Below are 27,000 nucleotides of genomic sequence, written 5' to 3'. Positions count from 1 at the left end.
AGAATTTTATTGTTAACAACCATTTGATCAATAAATATAAGATATGCCCTCTCAAAAAAAATAATTAATTAATTAATTAATTAATTTTTTTAAAAATCAGAGATTTTTTTAGGCTTTGTCTTGTCAGACTTTGCATCAGATAAATCATATTTAGTCATTCTCTGCTTCTTTACATCCCCTTTGCTCTCTGCTCCTATGCAATTATACTCTCATGGCTTCTCTCCCATCCCGCTGACAACCTTTTCCCAGTTTCACCTATACCTCCTTCTCTAACTTCTAGATGTTGGAGTTCCTAAAAGTTCATTCTCAATTCCTATTCGTTTCCCCATCTAGACTCTCTCCTAGGTGACTTCATTCATTTAATCATTTTTAATGTTATCTACATGCTGCTGATATCAAAATTTTTCTCCACAGAGATCTCTCTTCCTGAGTTCTAGATTTGTTTATCCAACCACTTTCTGTTTTCTTACCTTGGATATTTCAAAAGCTCCTCTAATGAAATAAAAGCAAAACAGAAGACTTGATCCAAAAGAAGTCGGAGACTTCCTGTGTACATTTTGAACAAGAAGGACAGACAGCCACTTACGCCAGGGGAATCACTTCTGGTAACAGTGGACTACATAAGCCAGACCAACTCTCCCACTGAAACAACTAGAAAAGCTGAGAAAATAGTTCTGAATCTGTCTGAGAGCAACAGAGAACAAACAGGGCAGTGAATAATTACAGCCCAAGAAAAGAAGGGAACTCAGAGAAATGGGCCTACCATTGTCAACCACCTTTTCCCCAGGGAGATCTCCCTTCTGAGAGCCACAGAAATGGAGCAAAACTTACAACAAACTTGTAAGGCAAGGCGGACAAAAATGAGAGTTTGGAACCTGCCAAGGAAGGAAATCCTTGCGAACTCCCCAGGTTCTGGTGTAGGGCCTTGTATTAGTCAGGATTCTCCAGAGAAACAGAATCAACAGGATGGATATAAAGAGAGAGAGATTTACTTCAAGGGATCAGCTCACGCGATTGTGGAAGCTGGCAGGTCGAAAATCCGCACAGCAGGCTGGGCAGCTGGCTCGAGACCCAGGGAAGAGTTCATGCTACATCAGGAGTCTGAAAGCAGTCTGGAGGCAGAAACCCCTCTTCCTCAAGGCCTTCAACTGATTGGATGAAGGCCGCCCACTTTGTGGAAGATAACATGCTCTAATCAAGGTCTACTGAATTTAAATAAGTAGCCTACAGAAGTCTGCTCTTAATATCATTTAAAAAATACCTTTATAGTGATATCTAGACTAGTGTTGGACAAAATATCTAGGTACTATGGCCTAACAAGGTTGACAAATAAAATTAACCATCACAGACCACAGACTGAACCAAAAACTACACTTTGAGTAGCACTGGTCTAAGACTTCCAAATTATTTGGTATGAGGAAAATGTATTAATTTACATTAGACTTTAATAAGACAAGGATGCATACTACAATCTCTAGGATAACCAATACAAGAGAAATAAAGCTTAATCTGGGATACAGAAAATAATCCAAAGACAAAAGAGATTTTAAAAAGAATATAGAATAGAAGGAACAAATAAAAAGCAAATGGTAAGACAACAGTTTTAGGCCCAAATACATCAGTTATTATCCTCAATGTAAATGAACTAAATATGTCAATTGAAAGATAAATAATTCCAGGATGGATTTTTTAAAAACTACACTACTTAAATAAATGCATTTAGGTATAATACAGAAAGGTCAAAAGCAAGACTACAAAACAAGATATACCATGAAAACACAAATCAAAAGAAAGCCATGGTAGTTATACTGCTATCAGATAAATATGACTTTAGAACAAGAAACATTACAGCTAAAGAATATTGCATAATAATAAAAATGCCCATACACCCAGAAGATACAATTCTACATTTGCTTCTATCTTGTAATATAGCTTCAAAACATACACAGCAAAAAATACAAAAAGAAATGTTCAAAACCACAGTTTGATAGATTGTAGTGAAAGATTTTAACACACTTCTCTCATAGTTAAAACAGTCAAAAAAATCAATAAGGATACTAATAATCTAAACACTAAACAAACCTTTTTTGATGGATATGCATATAGAACATTACACCTACTGACTACAGAATATATATGATCTTCAAAAACACAAAGAACATTTTCCAAAATTGACATATTCAGAGTCATAAAGCAAGTCTCAGTATATTTCAAAAAAATCAAGATCATACCAGAGTATGTTCTTTAGTTCCAATGGAATTAAGCTGATTGACTAGAAAATCTTCGAAAATTAATAAGTAAATTTATAAGTACCTGTGGGCCAAAGAAGAAATCACAAAGGAAATTATAGAAACAATATTAACCCAATGACCAAAAAACTATATATTCAAACCACACTTACATGAAATGTGTAACACTAAAGGCATACAATAGAAAAAAGAGACTGAAAAATCGATGCACTGAGTGTCAACTTCAAGAAGTTAGACAAAGAACAGAAAATTCAGCCCACAGAAACAAGGAAATAATAAAGATAACATATTTTAATGAAAAGGAAACATATATAATAGAGGAATTGTCAATTAAGACAATGGGTTTGTTTAAGACTAATACATGGTTAACTCCTTTTTAAAAAGGTACAAATAATGTCAGGAATGAAAAAGACGCATCCTGTAGGATCACTATACATCCCACAAACATAAGATATTATAAAAAAAGAAACTATATGCCAATATAAATTAGACATAGTCCATAAAACATACAACTTAGCACAACTCAAATTAATGAAAAATTATTTCACTTAGTAAAAAACCTTCCCCCACTCTCCCCACTTTTACTGAACATAGTACTGGAGGTCCTAACCACAGCAATTAGACAACACAAAGAAATAAAAGGCATCCAGACAGGCAAGGAAGAAGTTAAACTGTCCCTGTTTGCAGATGACATGATATTGTACATAAAAAACCCTAAAGAATCCACTCCAAAGCTACTAGATCTAATATCCGAATTCAGCAAAGTTGTGGGATACAAAATGAATATACAGAAATCTCTTGCATTCCTATAATGATGAACTAGCAGAAAGAGAAATCAGGAAGACAATACCATTCAAAATTGTATCAAAAAGAATAAAACACGTAGGAATAAACTTAACCAAGGAAGTGAAAGACCTATACCCTGAAAACTACAAGACACTCATGAGAGAAATTAAAGAAGATACCAATAAATGGAAACACATCCCATGCTCATGGAGAGGAAGAATTAATATTGTCAAAATGGCCATGCTGCCTAAAGCAATCTACAGATTCAATGCACTTGCTATCAAAATACTAACAGCATTCTTCAACAAACTAGAGCAAATAATTCTAAAATTCATATGGAACCACAAAAGATCCCGAGTAGCCAAAGCAATCCTGAGAAGGAAGAATAAAGCTGGGGGAAATACGCTCCCTAACTTCAAGTTCTACTACAAAGCCACAGTAATCAAGACACTTTGGTACTGGCACAAGAACAGACCCATAAACCAATGGAACAGACTAGAGAGCCTAGATATAAACCCAAGCATATATGGTCAATTAATATATGATAAAGGAGCCATGGATATACAATGGGGAAACGACAAGCTCTTCAACAGCTGGTGTTGGCAAAACTGGACAGCTATATGCAAGAGAATAAAACTAGATTATTGTTTAACCTCATACACAAAAGTAAACTAAAAATGGATTAAAGACCTGAATGTAAGTCATGAAATGATAAAACTCATAGAAAAATACATAGGCAAAAATCTATAGACTACAAACATGGGCAACTTTTTCCTGAACGCATCTCCTTGGGCAAGGGAAACAAAATAAAAAAATGAAAAAAATGGGACTACATCATGCTAAAAAAGCTTCTGTACAGCAAAGGACACTAACAGCAGAACAAAATGGCATCCTACAGTATGGAAGAATATATTTATAAATGACATATATGACAAGGGGTTAACATCCAAAATATATGAAGGACTCATACACCTCAATACCCAAAAAACAAATAACCCTATTAAAAAATGGGCTGAGGATATGAACAGACAATTCTCCAAAGAAGAAATTCAGATGGCTAACAGGCACATGAAAAGATGCTCCACATTGCTAATTATCAGGGAAATGCAAATTAAAACCACAATGAGATATCACCTCACCCAGTTAGGATGGCCAACATAGCAAAGAATAGGAACAACAAATACTGGCAAGAATATGGAGAAACGGGGAAACCTCCTACACTGCTGGTAGGAATGTAAACTAGTCAACCATTATGGAAAGCAGTCTGGAGGTTCCTCAAAAAACTAAAAATGGAAATACCATTTGGCCCAGGAATTGCACTCCTAGGAATTTACCCTAAGAATGCAGTTTCCCAGTTTCAAAAAGACATATGCACCACTATGTTTATCACAACACTATTTACAATAGCCAAGGAATGGAAGCAACCTAAGTGTCCATCAGTAGACGAATGGATAAAGAAGAGGTGGTACATATACACAATGGAATATTACTCAGCCATAAGAAGAAAACAAATCCTACCATTTGCAACAACATGGATGGAGCTAGAGGGTATTATGCTCAGTGAAATAAGCCCGGCAGAGAAAGACAAGTACCAAATGATTTCACTTATATGTGGAGTATAAGAACAAAGCAAAAACTGAAGGAACAAAACAGCAACAGAAACACAGAACCCAAGAATGGACTAACAGTGCCAAAGGGAAAGGGACTGTGGATGATGGGTGGGAAGGGAGGGATAAGGGTGGGGAAAAAGAAAGGGGGCATTACGATTAGCATGTATAGTGTTGTGGGGGGTACAGGGAGGGCTGTACAACACAGAGAAGACAGGTGCTGTTTATACAGCAACTTGCTACGCTGATGGACAGTGACTGTAGTGGGCGGGGGGACATGCTGAGAGCGGTAGCCTGGTAAACATAGTGTTCATGTAATTGTAGATTAATGATAACAAAAATATAAACAAACGAATAAATAAATAAATAAATAAATAAAATAAAAAGAAGTCATTCGGATTGATCTATTTACAATCTTTCTCCATTTTCACTTGCGCTGGCCAAATACAGTTCACAGAATAGTCAACATTTCCTTGAATGATCAACATTATAAGTCTGCTGTGACACAGAGCATTTAGTCCTCCACTTAAAGAGTATGATCTCATTTGAACAGAAATATTTTAGAGTAAAAGATTCATTATTTTTACCTCATGAATAAATCCACAAAAATTGATATAGTATGGTCAGAATTTCAACACACCTGCTTCTTTTCTAACTCATTATTTGCAGGTATTATAAACCAACAAATAAAATTCACTTTCCCCAAGCCTTCTATAACTTACTCTACACCCGCAAGTTTAGCTTTTACTATCTTCTTGCATGTTCTAGCACAACCAGATATTTTTACCTTAAGACCAAACTACTCTCTTTTTCCCTCTTTTTTATGTATTAGCAGCCAACTGCCTGCCCTCTTGCTTTTCAGACAACACTAAAGCTCTCAAGAAAACCCTTAAGGTGGTTTTCTGTCAGTAGTCCAGAATACACTGAGTCAGTTCATGTGTGTTCACCACCTTGCAATACTACACTGGAAAAATCGCAGTTTTCTTAACTGGCTCAAAAACAGTATGGCTTGGTTTCCGTTGATAAAGGTAATATGATTTAAAAAACATATATATATATCTATATATGCACATATGTACACATTTTTATCAAGGTGAAAAAATAAAGGCTACCAATCTGTAAAGGTGTCAAAGTAAAAAATAAATAAATGAAGCGAATACTAAAAACTACATTATAAGAAAAAAAAATTAAATAATTGGAGGTTAAGTGAATGAAAATGAGGAAGGTGTAGTGAAAAAAACTAATATAAAATATTCCAGTTCATAAAATGGAAAATCTGTATAAAGTTTGATGCTTTGTTTCAAAAGGAACTTATGTTCCTTTTATACAGTATAAATTATAATGTATTACACACCTGTATTCTGTGTAGATTTTAGGAGACAATGTTAAAATTTCAAATTCCGCACACGCAGTTTATCAAAGAAACACTGGTAAAATTCCAGTACTTGAAAAATTTTAAGGTTTGGTAGATATTGTAAATATCACAATAGGTAGGTATTGGAAAGTCCTAACGAATTTAGAATAAAGAAGTAACCCATTCCATAAATATTTCATTTGATTAAAAATACCAGGCTTGCATGTTCCAAATTATGAGAATATATCTTAAAAAAGAAGGCTGCAGTTTTAACAGTAATCTGTATATGTATCTTTAGCTGCCATTAAAAAAAAACAAAAAAAAAGCAGTAACAAAAAATGTGAAGACTAGTATTAAGTAACCCTGCAACGCACCCATGCTCACATTACAAAAACCAAACTGTAAACATTTATAAATAAACAGGCTCTGCACCAGTAATACACAGAACTTCCTTTATACTGACATCTCTTTCCATTCAACACCCAATGAAGATTTGTCCCTTGGCTTTGCGAAGCCAGGCTGTGCTCGGTGTGCTGACACTCTTCATGTTGTCTGTGGTGCACGCAGGGGAGACACACGCTGAAGCATCCCCATCAACTTCGACCTGAGTCACACTGGGTGCTGTAGATGCCCTTTTCTGGGTTTCGACAGTCCCAGCGGAGGGGTTGTTCTCGACGCACTCCTCATGGAGCTGGGGCAAACCCTGTAGCTCGGCTGGACTGGTGGCCTGCTGGAAAGGGGCTATGGCGGCTCGAATACAGTTGATCCACTGCTGTTTGTGGAACACATCATTGGCTTGCAGAGTGTGAGACTGGCCTGGAGAGGGGTCTTGAAAGCCAACTCTAAAGATATTTTTAGCTAGGAAAAGAAAAATTGGAAAAAAGAATGGAAATCAGACTTAAAAACAGTTTGTGTAGATAAAGTGGTCATATAATCTTGGTGTGGGTGCTGGAATTTCTGTACATGTACACTTGTTAGGTGGATGGATTAAATAAAGCCTTGGGACATTATTTATTAGATGCACCTACTGGTGTCAGCGCACAACTTGATAACAGCAGCAGCTATAGGAAAATGGAATCCTTTCATTTGTAACTTTTTGTGTGGAGACAGAATTCTTTTTTATTTTCCCTATGCTGTACTTTCAGTTTTTGACTATTTTGTAACTGGAAGTTTGCACCTCTTTATCCCCTTCACCTATTTTGCCTAATACCCCACCCCACCATGGCAACCACCTATTCTTTGTCTTAATGAGTCTATTTCTGTTTTGTCTGTTTTTCAGACGCTGTATGATGGAAGTGAAATCATATGGTATTTGTTTTTCTCTTTTTTCACTTAGTACAATATCCTCTGGGTCCATCCATGCTGTCACAAATGGCAAGATTTAATTATTTTCTATGGCTGAGTTATTGCACAGGTATCCACATCTTCCTCATTCATTCATCTATTGATGGACCCATATCTTGGCTATTGTAAATAGTGTTGCAGTTAACATAGAGGTACACATATCTATTTGAATTAGTGTTTCTGTTTTCTTCAGGTAAGTATCCAGAGGTGGAGTTACTGGATAATATGGTATTCCTCTCTGTAAATGTTTGAGGAGCCTCCACGCTGTTTCCACAGAGGCTGCACCAATTTACATTCTCACCAGCAGTGCACCACAATCTTGCCCATACTTGTTATTTGTTTGTTTTTTAATACTAGCCATTCTGACTAGTGTAAAGTGATATCTCATTGTGGTTTTGATTTGTACATCCCTGATGATTAGTGATGCGGAACATCTTTTCATGTGTCTGTTGGTCATCTGTACATCTTCAGAAAATTTCCATTCAGGTTCTCATTTTTTAAATCAGATTTTGGGGTGTGGGGTTGAACTGTGTGAATATTTAAATGTATCTTATATATTAATCTGAGAAAGAATTTTTAAAGATTAAAACTAAATTCACATAGGTTCTGAGTTTGTTAATTGAAACAATTTTACAATTTGTATTTTTACCTTTATGTGAGTTGCCAAAAGCCCCTCGAAAGGACCCACCCACTCTCACATCTCCATCCTGCAGGTCTTCCAAGACGAGCTCTTGGACGGGGATTGGTCGTCGGTAAACTTCATAAGAGTGACGCTGGTTTCGTGTAACAGGACGAGTCAAAACCAAGATGTCTTGAAATAGGAAAACGTAAAATTTCTGCAGAAATGAGAAACAAATACTTCCTACATGTGGAACCCTGGGATTTTAAGTGATTGGAATTTAGACATGATTGATTTCATCACATTTATTTGAGATTCCCCTTATACATGACCTCAGAAAGAGGAGGATTCGAAGGCGATGCATGTTCTGCTTGGAGAGCCTGTCTAATCTCAGACTATAAAAACTTCTTATTGGCATATAACATTAGATGAGGTAGCAGGTGAGTAATCACTGCCCCCCACAAAGACCTATCAGTAGAAACATGCCTGGAAAGACCAGGATTGTATACCAAAGTTTTCTAACAAAGTAAGGAGTTAAAGAATGCAAGCTGGAAAAATGTTAATGGTTCTACTTTGTCCCACACAAATTTCAGTTTTTAAAGAGCAGCTGGGACTCACAATATAAATCAGAGACGTCAGATTTCATCTTTTACCCAAAAGAACCTCACCTTATTAATCGTACTTCTGAAAAGCAAATAATGAAACAAAAAACACCACTCATGCTTATACTCAGCTCTGGCAGGTAATTTTTCAATTAAAATTCCAAAAGTAAGTTTGCTTCCAGTTAGTCTGCTGCAGAAATCTGGTTAGTAATGCCAAACCTACTTCCATCACTATCAACTCTTCAGAAAAATCTTCTGATGGATATGTTATTTTTTTATGAAACATGGAACTAATAATTTATTCAGAAAAACTGCTAGCCTAATTGATTTATGCTCCAAAACTAAAAAATAAAATATTATTGATTCTCCAGAGACATTTAAGTTATTCTGCAAAGACAGAAACCAAATGTGTACGTTATGAAAGCTGGTAACAAAGAACAAAAACCAGTAACCTTCTTTCACTATTTGATGAGTCCATTTTACAACCTGCTTCATAATCTATTTGGAAACAAACTGGGTAGGAAAGGGAAGCAATGGCTCATTTCCTATTAGTTTTAAGGTACACTTACACGTCCATTTTTATTCTTCAGCTCCCCGTGGCAAAGCAATACTTTGCTTGCTTCAATTCGAGGATCCTTCTGCCTTTCATTCAGATACTCCAGTTTGTCGATGTAATACTGACATTCTGATTCTCCTTTCTTCAAGTTGATATCAGAGAGAACTCCTTGTATTATCAATATCTAAAAATTATTAAAAAACTGATGGAGTCTTTTCAGAATAATGTAGCAGTGTCCCTACAGGGCTAAAACACCACATCAAAATGATAGAATTTTAAAGGTTGAAGGGACTCTTGAAATTAGTTAATTCAGTCAGTCCCTTCATTTTACAGATAAAGAAACAGTTTCAGCCTAATTAGGTAATTTGCCCAAAGTTCTCCAGCTAGGTACTGGAAGTGGTAAGACCAGAATTCAGTCTTTTGATTAGAATATAAATACAGATTGTGTACTGCCTCTTTATTACTCAGTGTGTGGTGCACGAGCATATGGCGTGCTTAAAACATCCACCAAACACCTCCCACTGTTGAGTCACTATGCATAATTGGGAGTAGCATTGCATAACTTTCTAAGACAAGCTAATGTACAAATTTGGAAAACACAAGAATCATTAGTTGGACTACTTACAGCTTCCTGCAAAAGCTGAACATCAGGGTGGTCTTCTGGAGTATGTCTAAGAATTTCTTTTAATAGTAAAGGGTACTTGACTAGGCGACTTCGGGGATTATCGAGGAAGCTCCACAGATCTAGTTTTCGGCTGAAGGGAGACTCAAGACATCGCTGGAGAAAGTCCTGGACTCCTGGGTCCTGTTTCTTTTGGTCAAGAAGAGCTTTGGCTGCCAGCTGGTTACTACAGTAGCCTTTGTAGGCATTCAAGCCTGGCAACTGAAGAGTGACACCAGAAAACAAAGTACGGTAAGTTCCTGCTATGGTCAGTCCACTAGTAAGCTTTTGAACATGAAACATAGAGCTCACACCTGTTCTGGAAAGCTCTGACAAGCTGTGAGCATTGTCCTGCAGGTGATATTAGGGGGGAGTAGTGTATTCTGGGCCAACACCAAACACCCTTTTCTAATTTCCCTAATGTAGCTAAATTCAACCAAACACTCATGACTTTTACTTTCCCCAACTAGTTAGATGCTAGTCTTCTCTAGTCCCAGGACACCGTAGCCTAGCTGTATCACCTTCATCACCAACCTTCAGATTGTTTCTTTACTTGACTATCCCTCACTATATTATTCATGGAGAGACTGCCTTTTATCTCTCAATTCCCAGTGATCCCTCCCACAACAGTGCCAAGCATCCGGCAGGCACTCAAAAATTAACTGAAAGAATGAAACAGAAAATTAACTGCATATAATGTAAAAACTCTGTGCAAGGAGGAACATATTTTTAAAAGAAAACTGTATCATTCATCAAGTAGGTTTTTAAACAGAGACTGTAAGTTCTCACAGATACAAAAATTTGTTCAAGTTTAATGCATTATCTGTTTTTATAATCTAGTTCCTGGATCAAGTGCTTCTGATATTCATTACAATGACAAGTGTGGCATGTACTTGTGAAAAACTATCTGGAGTAAAATATGACATACCCAGTTCACAAGAATGTGACCGATCTGCTCCACTGTCCCATCAGGCTTGGTTGCTTCTCCTATTCTTGCCAAAAAATCTGAAGCATAAAAAAGCAGAAATACCAAGAATTGGTTTATTTTAGAAATAATGCAGCACTAAATTAGAAGTTTAGATTTAAACTTCCTTGTATTCCTGCTGTTCAAGATTCTAAAGAAAATTAAGTAGCATATCTCACCTTCATGCAAAGGTATATAAGCATCCAAGTCACCAAATATATGTGTGAGTTCCTCTTCTGACATGATAGACAACTTTAACATGGGGTCGTGGTAGGCCTACCAGAGGGGGAGAAATGCATCACACAGAGACATAAAGCAAAGAAGACATTATGAGAGATCTGTACTTGAATGCAAGTTTGAGTAACTGTACAAAAGCTACTGTGGATTCTACTGTAAAACATAGAAGAAATTAAAGTATATGTTTGCTAATCCCCCTAAAAGACTCTCTCACTGACATTCATATTTGAAGATGTGTCTAATAAAGCTCATGTAAAAAAAAGTATTCACTAGCAGATTATATTCTGCTTCTAAAAAGAAAACTATGTTAGAATTTGTTAAATATAATTTCTAAAAACCAGAGTGTATGATAAATACACTGACCTTTCTTGCAAGTTTGAGATCTTCAATTAAATCCTGTTCACCTCGGGACATTTCATATATTGCCTAAAAAAAATGAAGCAAACATCATAAGTCACCATCCCTTCCTCTGAGAAAGGAAAATTATGTACAATTGATATTCACCATTATTTAACTGATGTTTCAAACAGTTCTTTTTAAAGTGTCTCTGTCTGAAAAGTAAAATTCAGAATGGAGTCTCAATGTTTTATATAGTGCCCTATGTATTATAACTTTACCCCATCAAGAGTTCAATCCAATGACCCCCACCAATCACAAAGTGTTGCTTAGCGTGTATTAAGAATTACTGTCAAATACAAAATTGCAAGTTGATTTTGCCTTAGGCATTAGTTTGCTAATCTTCTGGCAAAACACCTATTTAAAAAACAGGTACTTTTTTTTTAGTATAAGCCAATATATATGCTCTCGCTACTGAATGGCAGCTTACCTCCTGACGTTTGATTTCTTTCGCAGTTAAAGACTCTCTAATGTTGACGCCTAACGTCTCTGACCACAGGACGCTACTTCTCCTTTTGGCAGGTGTTGGGACTGTTGATCTGCGTGATGACTTTTGGGCAGAAGCTGGGGATCTGCTGTCACCATGACGAGTAAATGGCTTAGAAGTGAACAAAAGAGAAAAGCTTTGGAGGACACAGTAATTATTCTTTTTTTTCATAAAAAAAATAGACAAGATAGAGGCGGAGCCAAGATTGCGGCATGAGTAGGACAGTGGGAATTTCCACCCCCAAAAATATATATTTTTGAAAGCAAAACAAATATAACTATCCCTAAAAGAGAGACCACAAGATACAGGACAACAGCCAGACCACATCCACACCCGCGAGAACCCAGCGCCTCATGAAGGGGGTAAGATACAAGCCCTGGCCCGGTGGGACCCAAGCGCCCCTCACCCCAGCTCCCGGCGGGAGGAGAGGAGTCAGAGCTGTGAGGGAGAGGGAGCCCAGGACAGCTAAACACCCAGCCCTAGCCATCCGCACCCAGAGTGCAGACACACAGTGCATGGAGTGCTGGACACTAGGGAAACAGGACAGTAAGACCTGTGAGCAGGTCCCCGCTGCCGACACCCCTGGGACAAAGAAAAGCGAATGCTTTTTGAAAGTCTTAAAGGGACAGGGAACCCACTGCTGGACGGAAGCATCCTGGGATACTTAGCCCAGAAGCTGGGAATCCCAGGGAACTCCAGGCGCCCTAACCCCCTGGGCAGCAGCTCTGAGACCCCTCACGGCGATAAACAGTCCCCCACCCATTCCCCCTCCGGAGCGGCCCTGCCATAGCAGAGCAGCGCCCTGAGGCTGGTCACGCCCACAGAAAGGGAGCTCCCTCCACAGCAGCCAGGCAAGAAACAGAGACCCAGTCTATGCGCAACTGCCCAACACAAGCCGCTAGGGGTCGCCGTTGTCCCAGTAAAGAAAGGCCAGGAGCAAGTGGAAAGGGTCTTGGCCCTCCCCCCTGACAGACTAGTCAAAAGCATACCACTGCATCTATCAACATGAAAAGGCAAAAAAATTTGATCCAGACCAGGCTAACCCAGACATCTTCCACATCCTCTCCTGAGAAGGAATCTGGGGAGATATATTTAACCAATCTTCCTGAAAAATAAAAGTCATAACCATGCTGATGGACTTGCAGAGAAATATGAAAGAGCTAAGGAGGGAGAATACAGAAATAAAACAATCTCTGGAAGCACTTCAAAACAGAGTGGACGAGATGCAAGAGACCATTAATGGACTAGAAATCAGAGAACAGGAACGTAGACAAGCTGACGCAGAGACAGATAAAAGGATCTCAAGGAATGAAAGAATATTAAGAGAACTGTGTGAACAATCAAAACAGAACAATATTTGCATCATAGGAGTACCAGAATAAGAGAGAGAAAAAGGGACAGAAAGTGTCTTTGAAGAAATAATTGCTGAAAACTTCCCCAAACTAGGGGAGGAAATGGCCTCACAGACCACAGAAGCACACAGAACTCCCATGACAAGGGACGCAAGAAGGGCAAGACCAAGACACATAATAATTAAAATGACAAAGATCAAAGACAAGGACAGAGTAATAAAGGAGCCAGAGAGAAAAAAAGGGTCACCTACAAAGGAAAACCCATCAGGCTATCATCAGACTTCTCAACAGAAACCTTAAAGGCCAGAAGAAAATGGCATGATATATTTAATGCAATGAAACAGAAGGGCCTTGAACCAAGGATACTGTATGCAGCACGATTATCCTTTAAATATGAAGGAGGGATTAAACGATTCCCAGACAAGCAAAAGTTGAGGGAATTTGCCTCCCACAAACCACCTCTACAGGGTATCTTAGAGGGACTGCTCTAGATGGGAACACTCCTAAAAAGAGCACAGAACAAAACACCCAACATATGAAGAATGGAGGAGGAGGAATAAGAAGGGAGAGAGATAAAGAATCATCAGACAGTATATATAATAACTCAATAAGCAAGTTAAGTTAGACAGTAAGATAGTAAAGAAGCTAACCTTGAACCTTTAGTAACCACAAACTTAAAGTCTGCAATGGCAATAAGTACATATCTTTCAATAATCACCCTAAATGTAAATGGACCGAATGCACCAATCAAAAGACACAGAGTAATACACTGGATAAAAAAGCAAGACACATCTATATGCTGCTTACAAGAGACTCACCTCAAACCCAAAGACATGCACAGTTTAAGTCAAGGGATGGAAAAAGATATTTCATGCGAACAGGCAGAAAAAAGCAGGTGTTGCAATACTAGTATCAGACAAAATAGACTTCAAAACAAAGAAAGTAACGAGAGATAAAGAAGGACATTACATAATGATAAAGGGCTCAGTCCAACAAAAGGAAATAACCATTATAAATATATATGAACCTAACACAGGAGCACTAGCATATGTGAAACAAGTACTAACAGAATTAAAGGAGGAAATAGAATGCAATGCGTTCATTTCAGGAGACTTCAACACACCACTCACTCCAAAGGACAGATCCACCAGACAGAAAATAAGTAAGGACACAGAGGCACTGAACAACACACTAGAACAGATAGACCTAACAGACATCTACAGAATTCTACATCCAAATGCAACAGGATACACATTCTTCTCAAGTACACATGGAACATTCTCCAGAATAGACAACATACTAGGCCACAAAAAGAGCCTCAGTAAATTTAAAAAGACTGAAATCCTACCAACCAACTTTTCAGACCACAAAGGTATAAAACTAGAACTAAATAGTGCAAAGAAAGCAAAAACGCTCACAAACACATGGAGGCTTAACAATATGCTCCTAAATAATCAATGGATCAACAACGAAATTAAAAGAGATTAAAGCAATATAAGGAAACAAATGACAACAACAACACAAAGCCCCAACTTCTGTGGGACGCAGTGAAAGCAGTCTAAAGAGGAAAGTATATAGTAACCCAGGAATATTTAAGGAAGGAAGAACAATCCGAAATGAATAGTCAAACGCCACAATTATCAAAATTGGAAAAAGAAGAACAAATGAGGCCTAAAATCAGCAGAAGGAGGGACATAATAAAGATCAGAGAAGAAATAAAATTGAGAAGAATAAAACAACAGAAAAAAACCAATGAAACCAAGAGCTGGTTCTTTGAGAAAATAAACAAAACAGATAAGCCTCTAGCCAGACTTATTAAGAGAAAAAGAGAATCAACACACATCAACAGAATCAGAAATGAGAAAGGAAAAATCACTACGGACCCCATAGAAATACAAAGAATTAGTAGGGAATACTAAGAAAACCTATCTGCTAACAAGCTGAAAAACCTAAAAGAAATGGAATTCTTAGAAAAATACAACCTTCTAAGACTGACCAAGGAAGAAACACAAAACCTAAACAAACAAATTACCAGCAACAAAGTTGAAGCAGTAATCAAAAAATTACCCAGGAACAAAATCCCCTGGTCAGATGGATTTACCTCAGAATTTTATCAGACATACAGAGAAGACATAATACCCATTCTCCTTAAAGTTTTCCAAAAAATAAAAGAGGAGGGAATACTCCCAAACTCATTCTATGAAGCCAGCATCACTCTAATACCAAAATCAGGCAAAGACCCCACCAAAAGAGAAAATTACAGACCAATATCCCTGATGAATATAGATGAAAAATACTCAACAAAATATTAGGAAACCGAATTAAAAAATACATCAAAAGGATCATACACCATGACCAAGAGGGATTCATCCCAGGGATGCAAGGATGGTACAACATTCGAAAATTCATCAACCTCATCCACCACATAGACAAAAAGAAAGACAAAAACCACATGATCATCTCCATAGATGCTGAAAAAGCATTCGACAAAATTCAACATCCATTCATGATAAAAACTCTCAGCATAATGGGTATACAGGGCAAGTTCCTCAACCTAAAAAAGGCCATATATGATAAGCTCATAGCCAACATCATACTGAACAGCAAGAAGCTGAAAGCTTTTCCTCTGAGATCGGGAACAAGACAGGGATGCCCACTCTTCCCACAGTTATTCAACATACTACTGGAGGTCCTAGCCATGGCAATTAGACAAAACAAAGAAATACAACCAATCCAAATTGGTAAAGAAGAAGTTAAACTATTTGCAGATTACATGATACTGTACATAAAAAACCCTAAAGACTCCAGTCCAAAACTACTAGAACTGATATCGGAATACAGCAAAGTTGCAGGATACAAAATTAACACACAGAAATCTGTGGCTCTCCTGTACACTAACAATGAAGTAATAAAAAGAGAAATCAGTAAAACAATTCCATTCACAATTGCAACAAAAAGAATAAAATACCTAGGAATAAACCTAACCAAGGAAGTGAAAGACCTATACCCTGAAAACTATTAAGACACTCTTAAGAGAAATTAAAGAGGACACGAGCAAACGGAAACTCATCCCATGCTCTTGGCTAGGAAGAATTGGTATCGTCAAAATGGCCATCCTGCCCAAAGCAATATACAGATTGGATGCAATCCCTATCAAATTACCAACAGCATTCTTTAATGAACTGGAACAAACAGTTCAAAAATTCATATGGAACCACAAAAGACCCCAAATAGTCAAAGCAATCCTGAAAAAGAAGAATAAAGTGGGGCAGATCTCACTCCCCACCTTCAAGCTCTACTACAAAGCCACAGTAATCAAGACAATTTGGTACTGGCTCAAGAACAGAGCCACAGACCAGTGGAACAGAATATAGACTCCAAACATTAACCGAAACATATATGGCCAATTAATATATGATAAAGGAGCCATGGACATACAATGGGGAAATGACAGTCTCTTCAACAGATGGTGCTGGCAAAACTGGACAGGCAAAACATGTAAGAGAATGAAACTGGATCACTGTCTAACCCATACACAAAAGTAAATTCGAAATGGAACAAAGATCTGAATGTAAGTCATGAAACCATAATACTCTCAGAAAAAAACATAGGAAAAATCTCTTACACATAGACATGAGTGACTTCTTCATGAACATATCTCCCTGGGCAAGGGAAACAAAAGTAAAAATGAACAAGTGGGACTATATCAAGCTGAAAAGCTTCTGTACAGCAAGGGACATCATCAACAGAACAAAAGGTATCCTACAGTATGGGAGAATATATTCATAAATGACAGATCCGATAAAGGGTTGACATCCAAAATATATAAAAAGCTCATGCACCTCAACAAACAAAAAGCAAGTAATCCAATTAAAAAATGGGCAGAGGAGCTGAACAGACACTTCTCCAAAGAAGAAATTCAGATGGCCAACAGTTATGAAAAGATGCTCCACGTCGCTAGTCATCAGAGAAATGCAAACTGAAACCACAATAAGATATCAGCTCACACCAGTAAGGATCGCCATCATTCAAAAGATAAACAACAACACATGTTGGCGAGGTTGTGGAAAAAGGGGAACCCTCCTACACTGCTGGTGGGAATGTAAGTTAGTTCAACCATTGTGGAAAGCAGTATGGAGGTTCCTCAAAAAGCTCAAAATAGAAATACCATTTGACCCAGGAATTCCACTTCTAGGAATTTACCCTAAAAGTGCAGCAGCCTAGTTTGAAAAAGATGCACCCCTATGTTTATCGCAGCACTATTTACAACAGCCAAGAAATGGAAGCAACCTTAAGTGTCCATCAGTAGATGAATGGATAAAGAAGATGTGGTACATATACACAATGGAATATTATTCAGCCATAAGAAGAAAACAAATCCTACCATTTGCAACAACATGGATGGAGCTAGAGGGTATTATGCTCAGTGAAATAAGCCAGGTGGAGAAAGACAAGTACCAAATGATTTCACTCATTTGTGGAGTATAAGATCAAAGAAAAACTGAAGGAACAAAATAGCAGCAGAATCACAGAACCCACGAATGGACTAACAGTTACAAAAGGGAAAGGGACTGGGGAGGATGGGTGGGAAGGGAGGGATAAGGGTGGAGAAAAACGGGGCCTTACAATTAGCATGTATAATGTGGCATGGGTACATGGGGGGCTCTACAACACAGAGAAGACAAGTAGTGAGTTTACAGCATCTTGCTACGCGAATGGACAGTTACTGTGAAGGGGTATGTCGGGGCAACTTGGTGAAGTGAGGAGCCTAGAGAACGTAATGTTCTTCATGTAATTGTAGATTAATGATACCAAAATAAAAATAAAAATAAAAATAAAATTGTGAGGAAAAACATGTAACATATAAGTGACCATTTTAAAGGGTACAGTACTGTAGGGATCAGAGGTATTAAGTATGTGCACATTGTCATCCAAGTATATCCACTACTGTTCTCCAGAATTTTTGACATCTTCTCAAAACTGAAACTCTGTGCCCATTACTCCCCATCTTCCCCACCCCTCACTCCCTTGTAACCACCATTCTACTTTCTGTCTCTATGGATTTGACTATCCTAAGAACTTCATATAAGATGAATCATGTTTTTCCTTTTGTGTCCGGCTTACTGCACTTAGTGTAATGTTTTCAAGGATCATCCATGTTGTTACTTGTATCAGAATCTTATTCCTTTTTAAGGCTGAATAATATTCCAATGTATGTATATACCACCTCTTGTTTATCCATCCATGAGGAATTTTCTCTCTGTTCCAAGTTTGTTAGATTTTTTTAATCATGAAAGGATATTTTGATTTTTGTTTATTGCTTTTTCTGCATCAATTGAGATAACCATTTTCCCCCTTCCTTCCTTAATTGTTAATATGGTGTTATTACATTAACTGGATTTCATTTGTTGAGCCATCTTTGCATGCCAGGAATAAACCTTACTTGGTCACTGTATATGCTCCTGCTTAATATGTTGCTGTAACTATTTTACCAGTATTTTGTTGAAAACTTTTGTATATATGTTCAGAAGAGATATTGGCTTATAGTTTTCTTTTCTTGTAGTATCTTTGTCTGGCTTTGGTGTCTGGGTAATGTTGGCCTCATAGAATGAGTTAAGAAATGCTCTTCCTCTTCAAGTTTTTGGGAGAATTTGAGGAGTGGTGTTAATTCTTCTTTAAGTATTTGGTAGACTTCACCAGTGAAACCATCTGCTTAAGGTCTTTTTGTTGTTTTGCGAATGGTTTTGATTATGTATCCAATCCCTTTACTAGTTCTAGGTACATTCAGATTTTCTCCATGATTCAGTTTTGGCAGGTTGTGCATTTCTAGGAATTTGTTCACTTCAGCTATTATCTAACCTGCTAGTATAAAACTGTTCATAGTACTCTCTTATAATACTTTTTATTTCTGTAAATTGGTATTAATATGTCCATTTGCATTTCTGATTTTAGCAATTTGAGTCTTTTGATATTAGTTTATAATATAATACAATATAACACCTGTCCTAAGATTTATATATCAAGTCAGTTCTCCTTTCTAAAACTAATTTTACAAAATAATGAGCAATAGAAAAGAAGATTCAGTGAAATCTACAAGGTTTTCATAAGAAGAAAGGTATAGGGAAAAAAATAACATACCTACAAAGAAAAATAAAGCATAATAGAAAAACATGTTCACAAAAAAGCCTGTGTTCTAAAATTAGCTATGAAAGAGCATATGTGAGAAAGGTGATAAAGTTAAGGAAAGAATTAGAAATATCCAGAATCTGAAATCAGACAAAAAGGATGCTGGAATGCCTTTCAATGGATTACCTCATTTCCTAGGGCCATGTACCTTTTATTTGATTCACTGTTATTGATTAGGTTTTTTTTTACAACCATAACGGTTACATCTGTAAGATGTTTACTGTAGAAAACTGATAGCACTGCAAATACTTTGCAGGTAGAGATGCAGAGGTCATTATTCTGCTTGGCACCTAATTTAGCAATCTTATTCCATCACTCTTCAGTGACTAGAATACTTCAGTGTTTCCATAGCACTCTGACCAGCTTCATCATTCTGCTGGCTCACTCATTACTACGAAAATTAAATATTTAACAGGTCTTCACTCTTCAAAGAAAAAAAAAAAACACATAGCAAAACAGAAAAGCCAAGCTACAACAAAATGAAGAGACAGTGTTTCCCCCAAAACCTTTAGTTTGTCAGACAACTCTGAGACCTACATGGTGTCAGCATTTGTGCCCAAAGATGCAGACAGAAGACAACTGGACTTCTCTGGTGGCCCTGAGCATAGGGCCCTTCAGTGGCATGAAAACAGGAGACTAGCCTGGGAAGGACTCCAAGGATTGAATTCTCAGGCTGAGAGTAAGAACAAAGTCTATTGGTGTTGAAGCAGTCTGAGCCCTATAAGCTCTCAAAACTAACATTGCTCTGAGAAAAACTTTAAGGAGTAGGATCCAAATTGAGCAGAACAGAATAAGAGAAACAAAGACAAGAAAAAGTTCAGATAAAAGAGAGGTGGGTCAAAAAAAGGAAAGCTCTCAGATAGCCTGAGGGTTGTATTTTTTAAAATCACTTTGTGAAAACAATAGAAGAGAGAACTCCAGTCACAAAGATGAAAAACAGGCTATTTGACCCACTCCTCTTACCTAAAATTACAGGAAAACTTACTGCACTTAAAAAGTAACAGAGAAAATCATGCATCCCATTGAAAACTATGATAAGAAATAGAAAATGTGGAGTAGAATAATGTCTCTATAGCATAAAAGCAATTAAGTGAGTTGTCATAATTACACACAGAAAAGAAATCGTTCAGTAATTTGAAAACATGGTAATTTGTACATCCTTACTATAACCTATATGTAAAAAAGCAAAAGAAAATGACAAGTAACACATAAAATGTTTTCAGTAAGTGTAACATTTATAGTAATGCAGTAGTAATTTATAGAAATGTAGACTGCTGTCTTTGACCCATGGGGAAATCAAGTATATAATTTAGTCAGTATCTCCAGGAACCCAGATTTTTGGTGTAGCTGAAAGAGATCTAGATAATAAGAGTGACAAACTTATGTGAAAACCCTTAGCCTTGAATTTGAAAGAGTATAAATTCATGATTTATTATATCTTAAAAAATTACATGTATTTCCTAGCTCTGCTCATAAAACAGGATGAGAAACAATGATCAATCCAAGGAGTGTGCATAAAAAATGCCCAGATTTTAGCCTCTACCATTTCCTAAGGAAACCAGGGCTTTTAGAAATGACTGGTTTCAGGTGTGGAGCAGAAAAAAAAAGTGCAAGCGGTCCTGGAGTATATTGTTATCTTGGAAGTAAAGAAGGTCTAGCAAACCTCTAAGATCTGTCTGGCCAATGGTTTCAGACCCCAGCGAGTTCGCTATGGATGCAGTGAGACCAAAGAAATGACAGTAGAATGATTCTTTAGGATGAAAGTGTTTATTACCTGGCTTGTTATCGTGGAGGTGGGTCAACCACTAGCATTTCTGCCTCCGCCCAGATTACTGGGCTGAGCTCTCTATATGGTGCAATAATAGCTCATTGCCTGAAGGCCTGGAAGTGGCAGACAAGCAGCAGGCCAATTACATAATCAGGTGGTTTAAGTTCAGTGAGGATCCTAGCCATAGGAACCCGAACTCCCCCACACTCCACCACTCCACGATTCTCGCCTTACAATCTACATGCTCTCAATCTTCCACAGTGGTCCCTGTGCGAGAAACCTGGAGCACTGTCACCAGATTCCAAAACAGCAACAGAGAGTAACAACAACTTAAAGATAATAACAAAAATTAAGATACAACAAGATTTTGATACAGATAACAAAAAGTATAATAATCCTCAAGCCAGAGGAGGTTCCTAATAACAAAAATTATAATAATCCTCAAGCCAGAGGAAGTTCCCAATCCACAAAGACCTTAGGGGTGATAAGACACATGTTTAAATGACAACAACATAGGTAAATCTTGTCCATCAGGTAGGATGCATGCAAGAGAGTAGTCCTAAGACAGGAATGTAGCAGGAAGGGGGTCCCATTCAGGTCTAGTATACCATACTTTTACTCCTTTCCCTATGGGGGTTACATAGTGCTACTGGAGGTGCATGCACTGGCCATAACAATAAAACAAAACTGCCCGGTAGGATTCTCCTGCCTTCTGGCCATTCAGGATATACTACTGTAACCGTTGGGGGCCACTCTGAGGTTATTCCAGGAATAGACAGGAGGCCAGCTTCTAGGCCTTGTTTCCAAGGGGCCAGGAGAGCCAGCCATCGTTGGTCCAGGTGTCGAAAGGTCCAAGGCCATGTTCACTCAATGGAGTCTTCAGGGTTCAGTGCAGTTGGTGCTGGCAGCAAGATTTTATTCTTGTGGTCGAACCTCAGCTTCAGTGATTCTTCCTTGGTTTGTCCTTGCAGTTGTAGAGGGGAGGCAACCATATGTGTTAGCATGTCCATGGGGCTCAGGGCTCCCTTTTGGTGTCTCTCATTCAAACACCATAGCATGGTCCATAAACAGACTGACTGACCCCACAGACTATTAGTAACTGACTTTAGTCCGGATTTTGACAAGCCACTGTGCCTCTCTATCATGCCTGCTGTGGTAGCATTGTATGGCACATGGAACTTGCATTTGATTCCCAGCTGTGGCACCCATTCTTGCAGTGTATGTCCAGTAAAATGGGTGTCCTGATTATGCTCAGTTACCTGTGGTCAGCGATAGGCGGCAGAGTTGCTCCAGGCCTCTTTTGGTTGTCTGCTGGTGTGCACAACGGGTAGGAAATGCAACCAGAAGTCCAGTGGCCGTGTCCACACAAGTCATGGCATACTGATATCCTTCTGACACAGGCAGAGGCCCAACAGAGTCTCTCTGCCACCTGATGAGGGGTATAGGCCCCTTGGTTATTGTCCAATATTGATGTGGAACTTGGTGTAAGTCCCTTTGGAGAATATGGCACACTCCTGCCAGGCTCTACTAACTTCTTCAAAGGTCAAAGACAAGCCCCACCGACGGGCTACAGGCCACATTGTCTTTTACCCCGCATGCAACAAACATTGATGTAACCACTGGGCTACATCAGAGGCAGGCTTTCCTTCTAACCAATGTATCTGGGCCAATTTATCTGCCTCATCATTTCCTGGGGAGCCAGTGACAAATGACCTGTCACATGGTATACTGTAATCATTTTACTCTGACCACAGGCTCATAAGTCTTGCCACAATTCCTGTCCCCAAAGGGGTCGGTGACCAACCAGCCACTTGGCATTGTACCAGGCTGGTAGCCACAGGGTCAAGCCCCGATAGAGAGACCTGCTGTTAGTGCAGACAACTATAGGGGAGGGCTCCTGGCTGATCACAAGCCACACAGCCTGCTACTCTGCCCATTGGCTGCACTTCCCCCCACCATCTTCCATCCATATTGTCTCAGTCTTAGGATGGAAAGCTATGGCCCTCCATTTTGTGGACTGCCCACGGCTGGGGCCGTCTGTGTACCATGCATCTTCGGGTATAGGGGCTCTTCCCTCCCAATAGGGTCTTTCTGCTACTAATGGTTCAAAAGCAAATTCTTCCTGCTTTTCACTAGTATATGTCACCGGCCCAATAAGCGTTGGAGTTCTTCACTCAAGGGGCTACTGGAGAGGGCACTATGCTGCTGAGGATAAGAACCCCACTTGGCCATTGTTGGCATTTGTACCACACCACTCTTTGGCTTTTGCATCCATTCTTGTACCGACCCCAAGATGGGATTGGTGGGTATTTCCCTTATCGGGGCCATTCCAGTGATGGGTTCTGTAGCCAGCAAGGAGTGATACATGGCATTCAGTTGTTTTTCTATCAAAGTGTATCATACCTCTGCCCATTTCCAAAGTTGTGACCAGAATCCAATACGGTGGCAAGTTCATTCAAGCCGCCGCCAGAGACCGCAGCTATAACCGTCTTCAGTCACATGTACATGCAGCTCACAGGGCCTTAATTGGTCTATCACACTCAAGGCCTGAACGGCCTTCACTGCCTGTTTGGCTGTAGTGAAGGCAGATGCACAAGTTTCATCCCACTCCCACCTGACGCCTTTTCATACCAACCGGTATAAGGGCTTCAGAATTTGTGCCAAGTGTGAGATAAACTCTCTCCAGTAGCCTAGCAGACCCAGAAACTCCTGAAGGAATGCTGTAATTGTAGGGGTAGGAAAGGCCTGGACTTTACCTATAACTGCTTCTGGTATAGCTCTGGTCTTACCCAGCCAGACAATTCCACCATGAATCAGTGAACATTCAGCCCCTGTGTCCACCAGAGCCAGGATACATTGTATGTTCACTGGGGACCAATGGATAGCTATTTAAACATGTGGCCTACTGTTTCTCCCTGGTCTCTCAGGGGAGATACCTTGACCTTCCCCTCAGTCAAACCGTGTTCCTCAATTGTCTTCCTGTGTGGGTTCGAGTGGCACTGGTCCGCTCTCCAGAAGGAAGTCTTACAAACACACAGGTCGGACTTGTGGCTTGTGGCCTCTTTGGTCTTAATGGCTGTAACTAAGTGCCAGAGATGCAGGAGCCAAGCTGATATTGACTCTGAGGGCTTCTGACTAAACTGGGCAGCTCAAACTGCCAAATCCACCAGCTCAGCCTGACTATAGGGGTGGTCCACAGAGACCTGGGGAGGGGACTACTCCTCTCCTAGGGGAACTTTCAGTTGCTGGGTCTTTATTTTCTTTACAGCCACAGTGCTTTCAGTATGGGAGGGGTCAGGGCCTCTGGCACCACCCCTTCATCCTTCCCCAGCTCCTCTGTTTCCAGGGCTGATGGCACCTTTCTCTCCCCTGCCCCGAGTGCCTCCACTGCCACAACCTTTAGCTTTTCTACCGCGCCTCACAGCAATGCCAGCTCAGTCTTCAGCAGCTCTTACCTTCACCTTAATTCTCCACATCTGGCGTTCTCGTGCCACCTCCTCCTGTGCTTCCCTTAGACAATCCACTGTCTGCCCTCTCCTAGGGGAAGCCCGCTGAAGCACCCCACCCATAAGGGCCGCCTTTCTTTCTCCTTAGTAATCAATGAATACTGTGGACTTCGCCACTTGTCTTGCCAAAGGCTTTCAGCCCCTGGCAAGTTCGCTGTGTGGGCCAGTTGGGGTTCTTATGGCCAGGATTCTCACGGAATGTTAACCACCTGATGATGTACCTGGCCTGTTGCTAGGCTACCTACCGGCCTTGCCCCTTTTTCTCACTTGGATGACACCACCAGTACCAGAGAGGTTTGAGTTCTGAGGCGTCTGCAGTGCACCTGTAGGTGTGGCTTGCTCACCTAGCTGCCCGAGGGCAGGAGTTTCTCAGTCTCTTGGAAACAGCACACTATCAGGCACATAGCAGACTTTCAACAAATAACTGTAAATGGATGGATGAATGAAGTACACATTGAAAGAAATACTTGGCTGTTCATTCTCCAGAAGCCATCGCTATGGCTTTGTTTTTGCTGTAAAAGAGCTCCGATCACAATAAAGCTTTAGCTCCACAGGAGGGAACTGTCCTCTCTTCCCACTAGGGCCCTCCCTTACAGCAGGCTGCTGGTGAAAGGTGAGGTTGTGGATGGGGTCAGATGCCACATGCCCTTCCTTTGCCTGTGCACTGTCCTGCGTTCTGGGTTAAAGAATGGGTTAGCTCTTTGGAGTCCTGGATGCCCCACAGCTTTGAAACTGAAGGCTTGCTTGTTGCAAAACCTCTTTGCCTGTTTTGTGCCGTTAGTAGAAACCTCTGTTTGGGAACAGACGAACATTTCCCCACAGGTTTTGAGATACAGATACAGTCTTGCTCCATCCTCGGGGCTCTCCTTAGGGAACACTTTTAGTTTGTAAGTTATGACTGTGCTATATCTGGGACTTGCATAAGGCCGCAAGAGTCTGGATTCAAGAACCAAAATTCTACTCGCAAAATGAGGCAGAGGACTTTGGCCAGGGGATTTTACTGGGACAGCCTGGTTCTCAGGCATGCTGCAGGTGTCTCTGGGAGAGCTATCAGTTTTCACACATAAGCTGGGGCACTTACGGGGCCAGCCCAAGGAGAGGGACACTGTTTGGGCTACATTCTCTCCAATTGGGTCTCCTCTGCAGACATTGCAAAAGTTGTGCTATTATGAAATTCTTCACATCTAATCAGAATCTCCTCTGCAGACATTGGAGACCATTTCTTGCGGTTTAAGTCTTACTGGAAAAGATAATCCATGAGTCCCTACCAGGTAACCGACACAGGCAGCGGAGAAGGGCAAGGTGACCAGCAACCAGGAAGGGACTTTGTTCTCCCAGCTGACACTTTCGCTACCTGCCTACAACTACCTCTATCGCCATGAAAAGGCAGAAGAATTTGGTCTAGTCCCGAATTACCCAGACAACCGCCGAAAGAGGGCGTGGGGAGATAGATTCAACCAATCTTCCTGAAAAAGAATTCAAAATAAAGGTCATAACCATGCTGATGGACCTGCAGAGAAGTATGTAAGAGCTAAGGGATGAAGTCAGGAGGGAGAATACAAAAATAAAACAATCTCTGGAAAGACCTAAGAGCAGACTGCATGAGGTGCAAGAAACTGTTAATGGAACAGAAATCAGAGAAACAGGAATACAGAGAAGCTGAGGCAGAGAGAGATAAAAGGATCTCCAGGAATGAAAGAATATTAAGAGAACTGTGTGACCAACCCAAATGGAACAATATTCACATTATAGGAGTACCAGAAGAAGAAGAGAAGAAGGGATAGAAAGTGTCTTTAATTGCTGAAAACTTCCCCAAACTAGGGGAGGAAATAGTCTCTCAGACCATGGAAGCCCACAGATCTCCCAACACAAGGGATTTAAGGAAGACAACACCAAGATATATAATAATTAAAATGGCAAAGATCAAAGACAAGGACAGAGTATTAAAGGCAGCCAGAGCGAGAAAAAAGGTCACCTCCAAAGGAAAACCCATCAGGCTATCAACAGACTTCTCAACAGAAACCTTACAGGCCAGAAGAGAATGGCATGATATACTTAATGCAATGAAACAGAAGGGCCTTGAACCAAGAATACTGTATCCAGCACGATTATCATTTAAATATGAAGGAGGGATTAAACAATTCCCAGACAAGCAAAAGTAGAGGGAATTTGCCTCCCACAAACCACCTCTACAGGATATTTTAAAGGGACTGCTCTAGATGGAAGCACTCCTAAGGCTAAATAGATGTCACCAGAGAAAATAAAATCACAACAAAGAAAGCAGACCAACCAAATACTAAAGGCAAAAAATAAAATCAACTATTCA

At 39.6% G+C, this 27,000-nt stretch overlaps 1 protein-coding gene across 1 annotated transcript; it reads right to left on the bottom strand.

Moving 5' to 3' along the window:
• Window positions 1–1,425: 1,425 nt before the first annotated feature.
• On the bottom strand, window positions 1,426–24,644 carry LOC130683088 (neuroepithelial cell-transforming gene 1 protein-like). Its single transcript, XM_057499350.1, has 9 exons — window positions 24,624–24,644; window positions 11,806–11,973; window positions 11,343–11,405; window positions 10,922–11,018; window positions 10,707–10,783; window positions 9,743–10,000; window positions 9,131–9,301; window positions 7,990–8,176; window positions 1,426–6,854 (listed from the first exon to the last, which is right to left on the bottom strand). Exons 1-9 carry the CDS (start codon window positions 24,642–24,644, stop codon window positions 6,472–6,474), a joined length of 1,425 nt encoding a protein of 474 aa, XP_057355333.1. The 3' UTR covers window positions 1,426–6,471.
• Between the last annotated feature and the right edge of the window lie 2,356 nt (window positions 24,645–27,000).

This window comes from Manis pentadactyla, chromosome 3 (genome assembly GCF_030020395.1).
Source record: "Manis pentadactyla isolate mManPen7 chromosome 3, mManPen7.hap1, whole genome shotgun sequence".
Taxonomy (NCBI): domain Eukaryota; kingdom Metazoa; phylum Chordata; class Mammalia; order Pholidota; family Manidae; genus Manis; species Manis pentadactyla.
Note: the sequence above shows the minus strand (reverse complement) of the source record. Positions and strands in the feature narration are given on the sequence as shown.

What these genes read in the sequence shown, in the direction of transcription:
- LOC130683088 (XM_057499350.1), bottom strand. Translation starts at nt 24,644, where the DNA reads ATGTGGAGAATTAAGGTGAAG. An exon ending in TTATATACCTTTGCATGAAG is followed by an intron (nt 10,784 to 10,921) that starts GTGAGATATGCT and finishes TTTATGCTTCAG; the next exon opens with ATTTTTTGGCAAGAATAGGA. An exon ending in TGAAGAATAAAAATGGACGT is followed by an intron (nt 8,177 to 9,130) that starts GTAAGTGTACCT and finishes TCATTTCTGCAG; the next exon opens with AAATTTTACGTTTTCCTATT.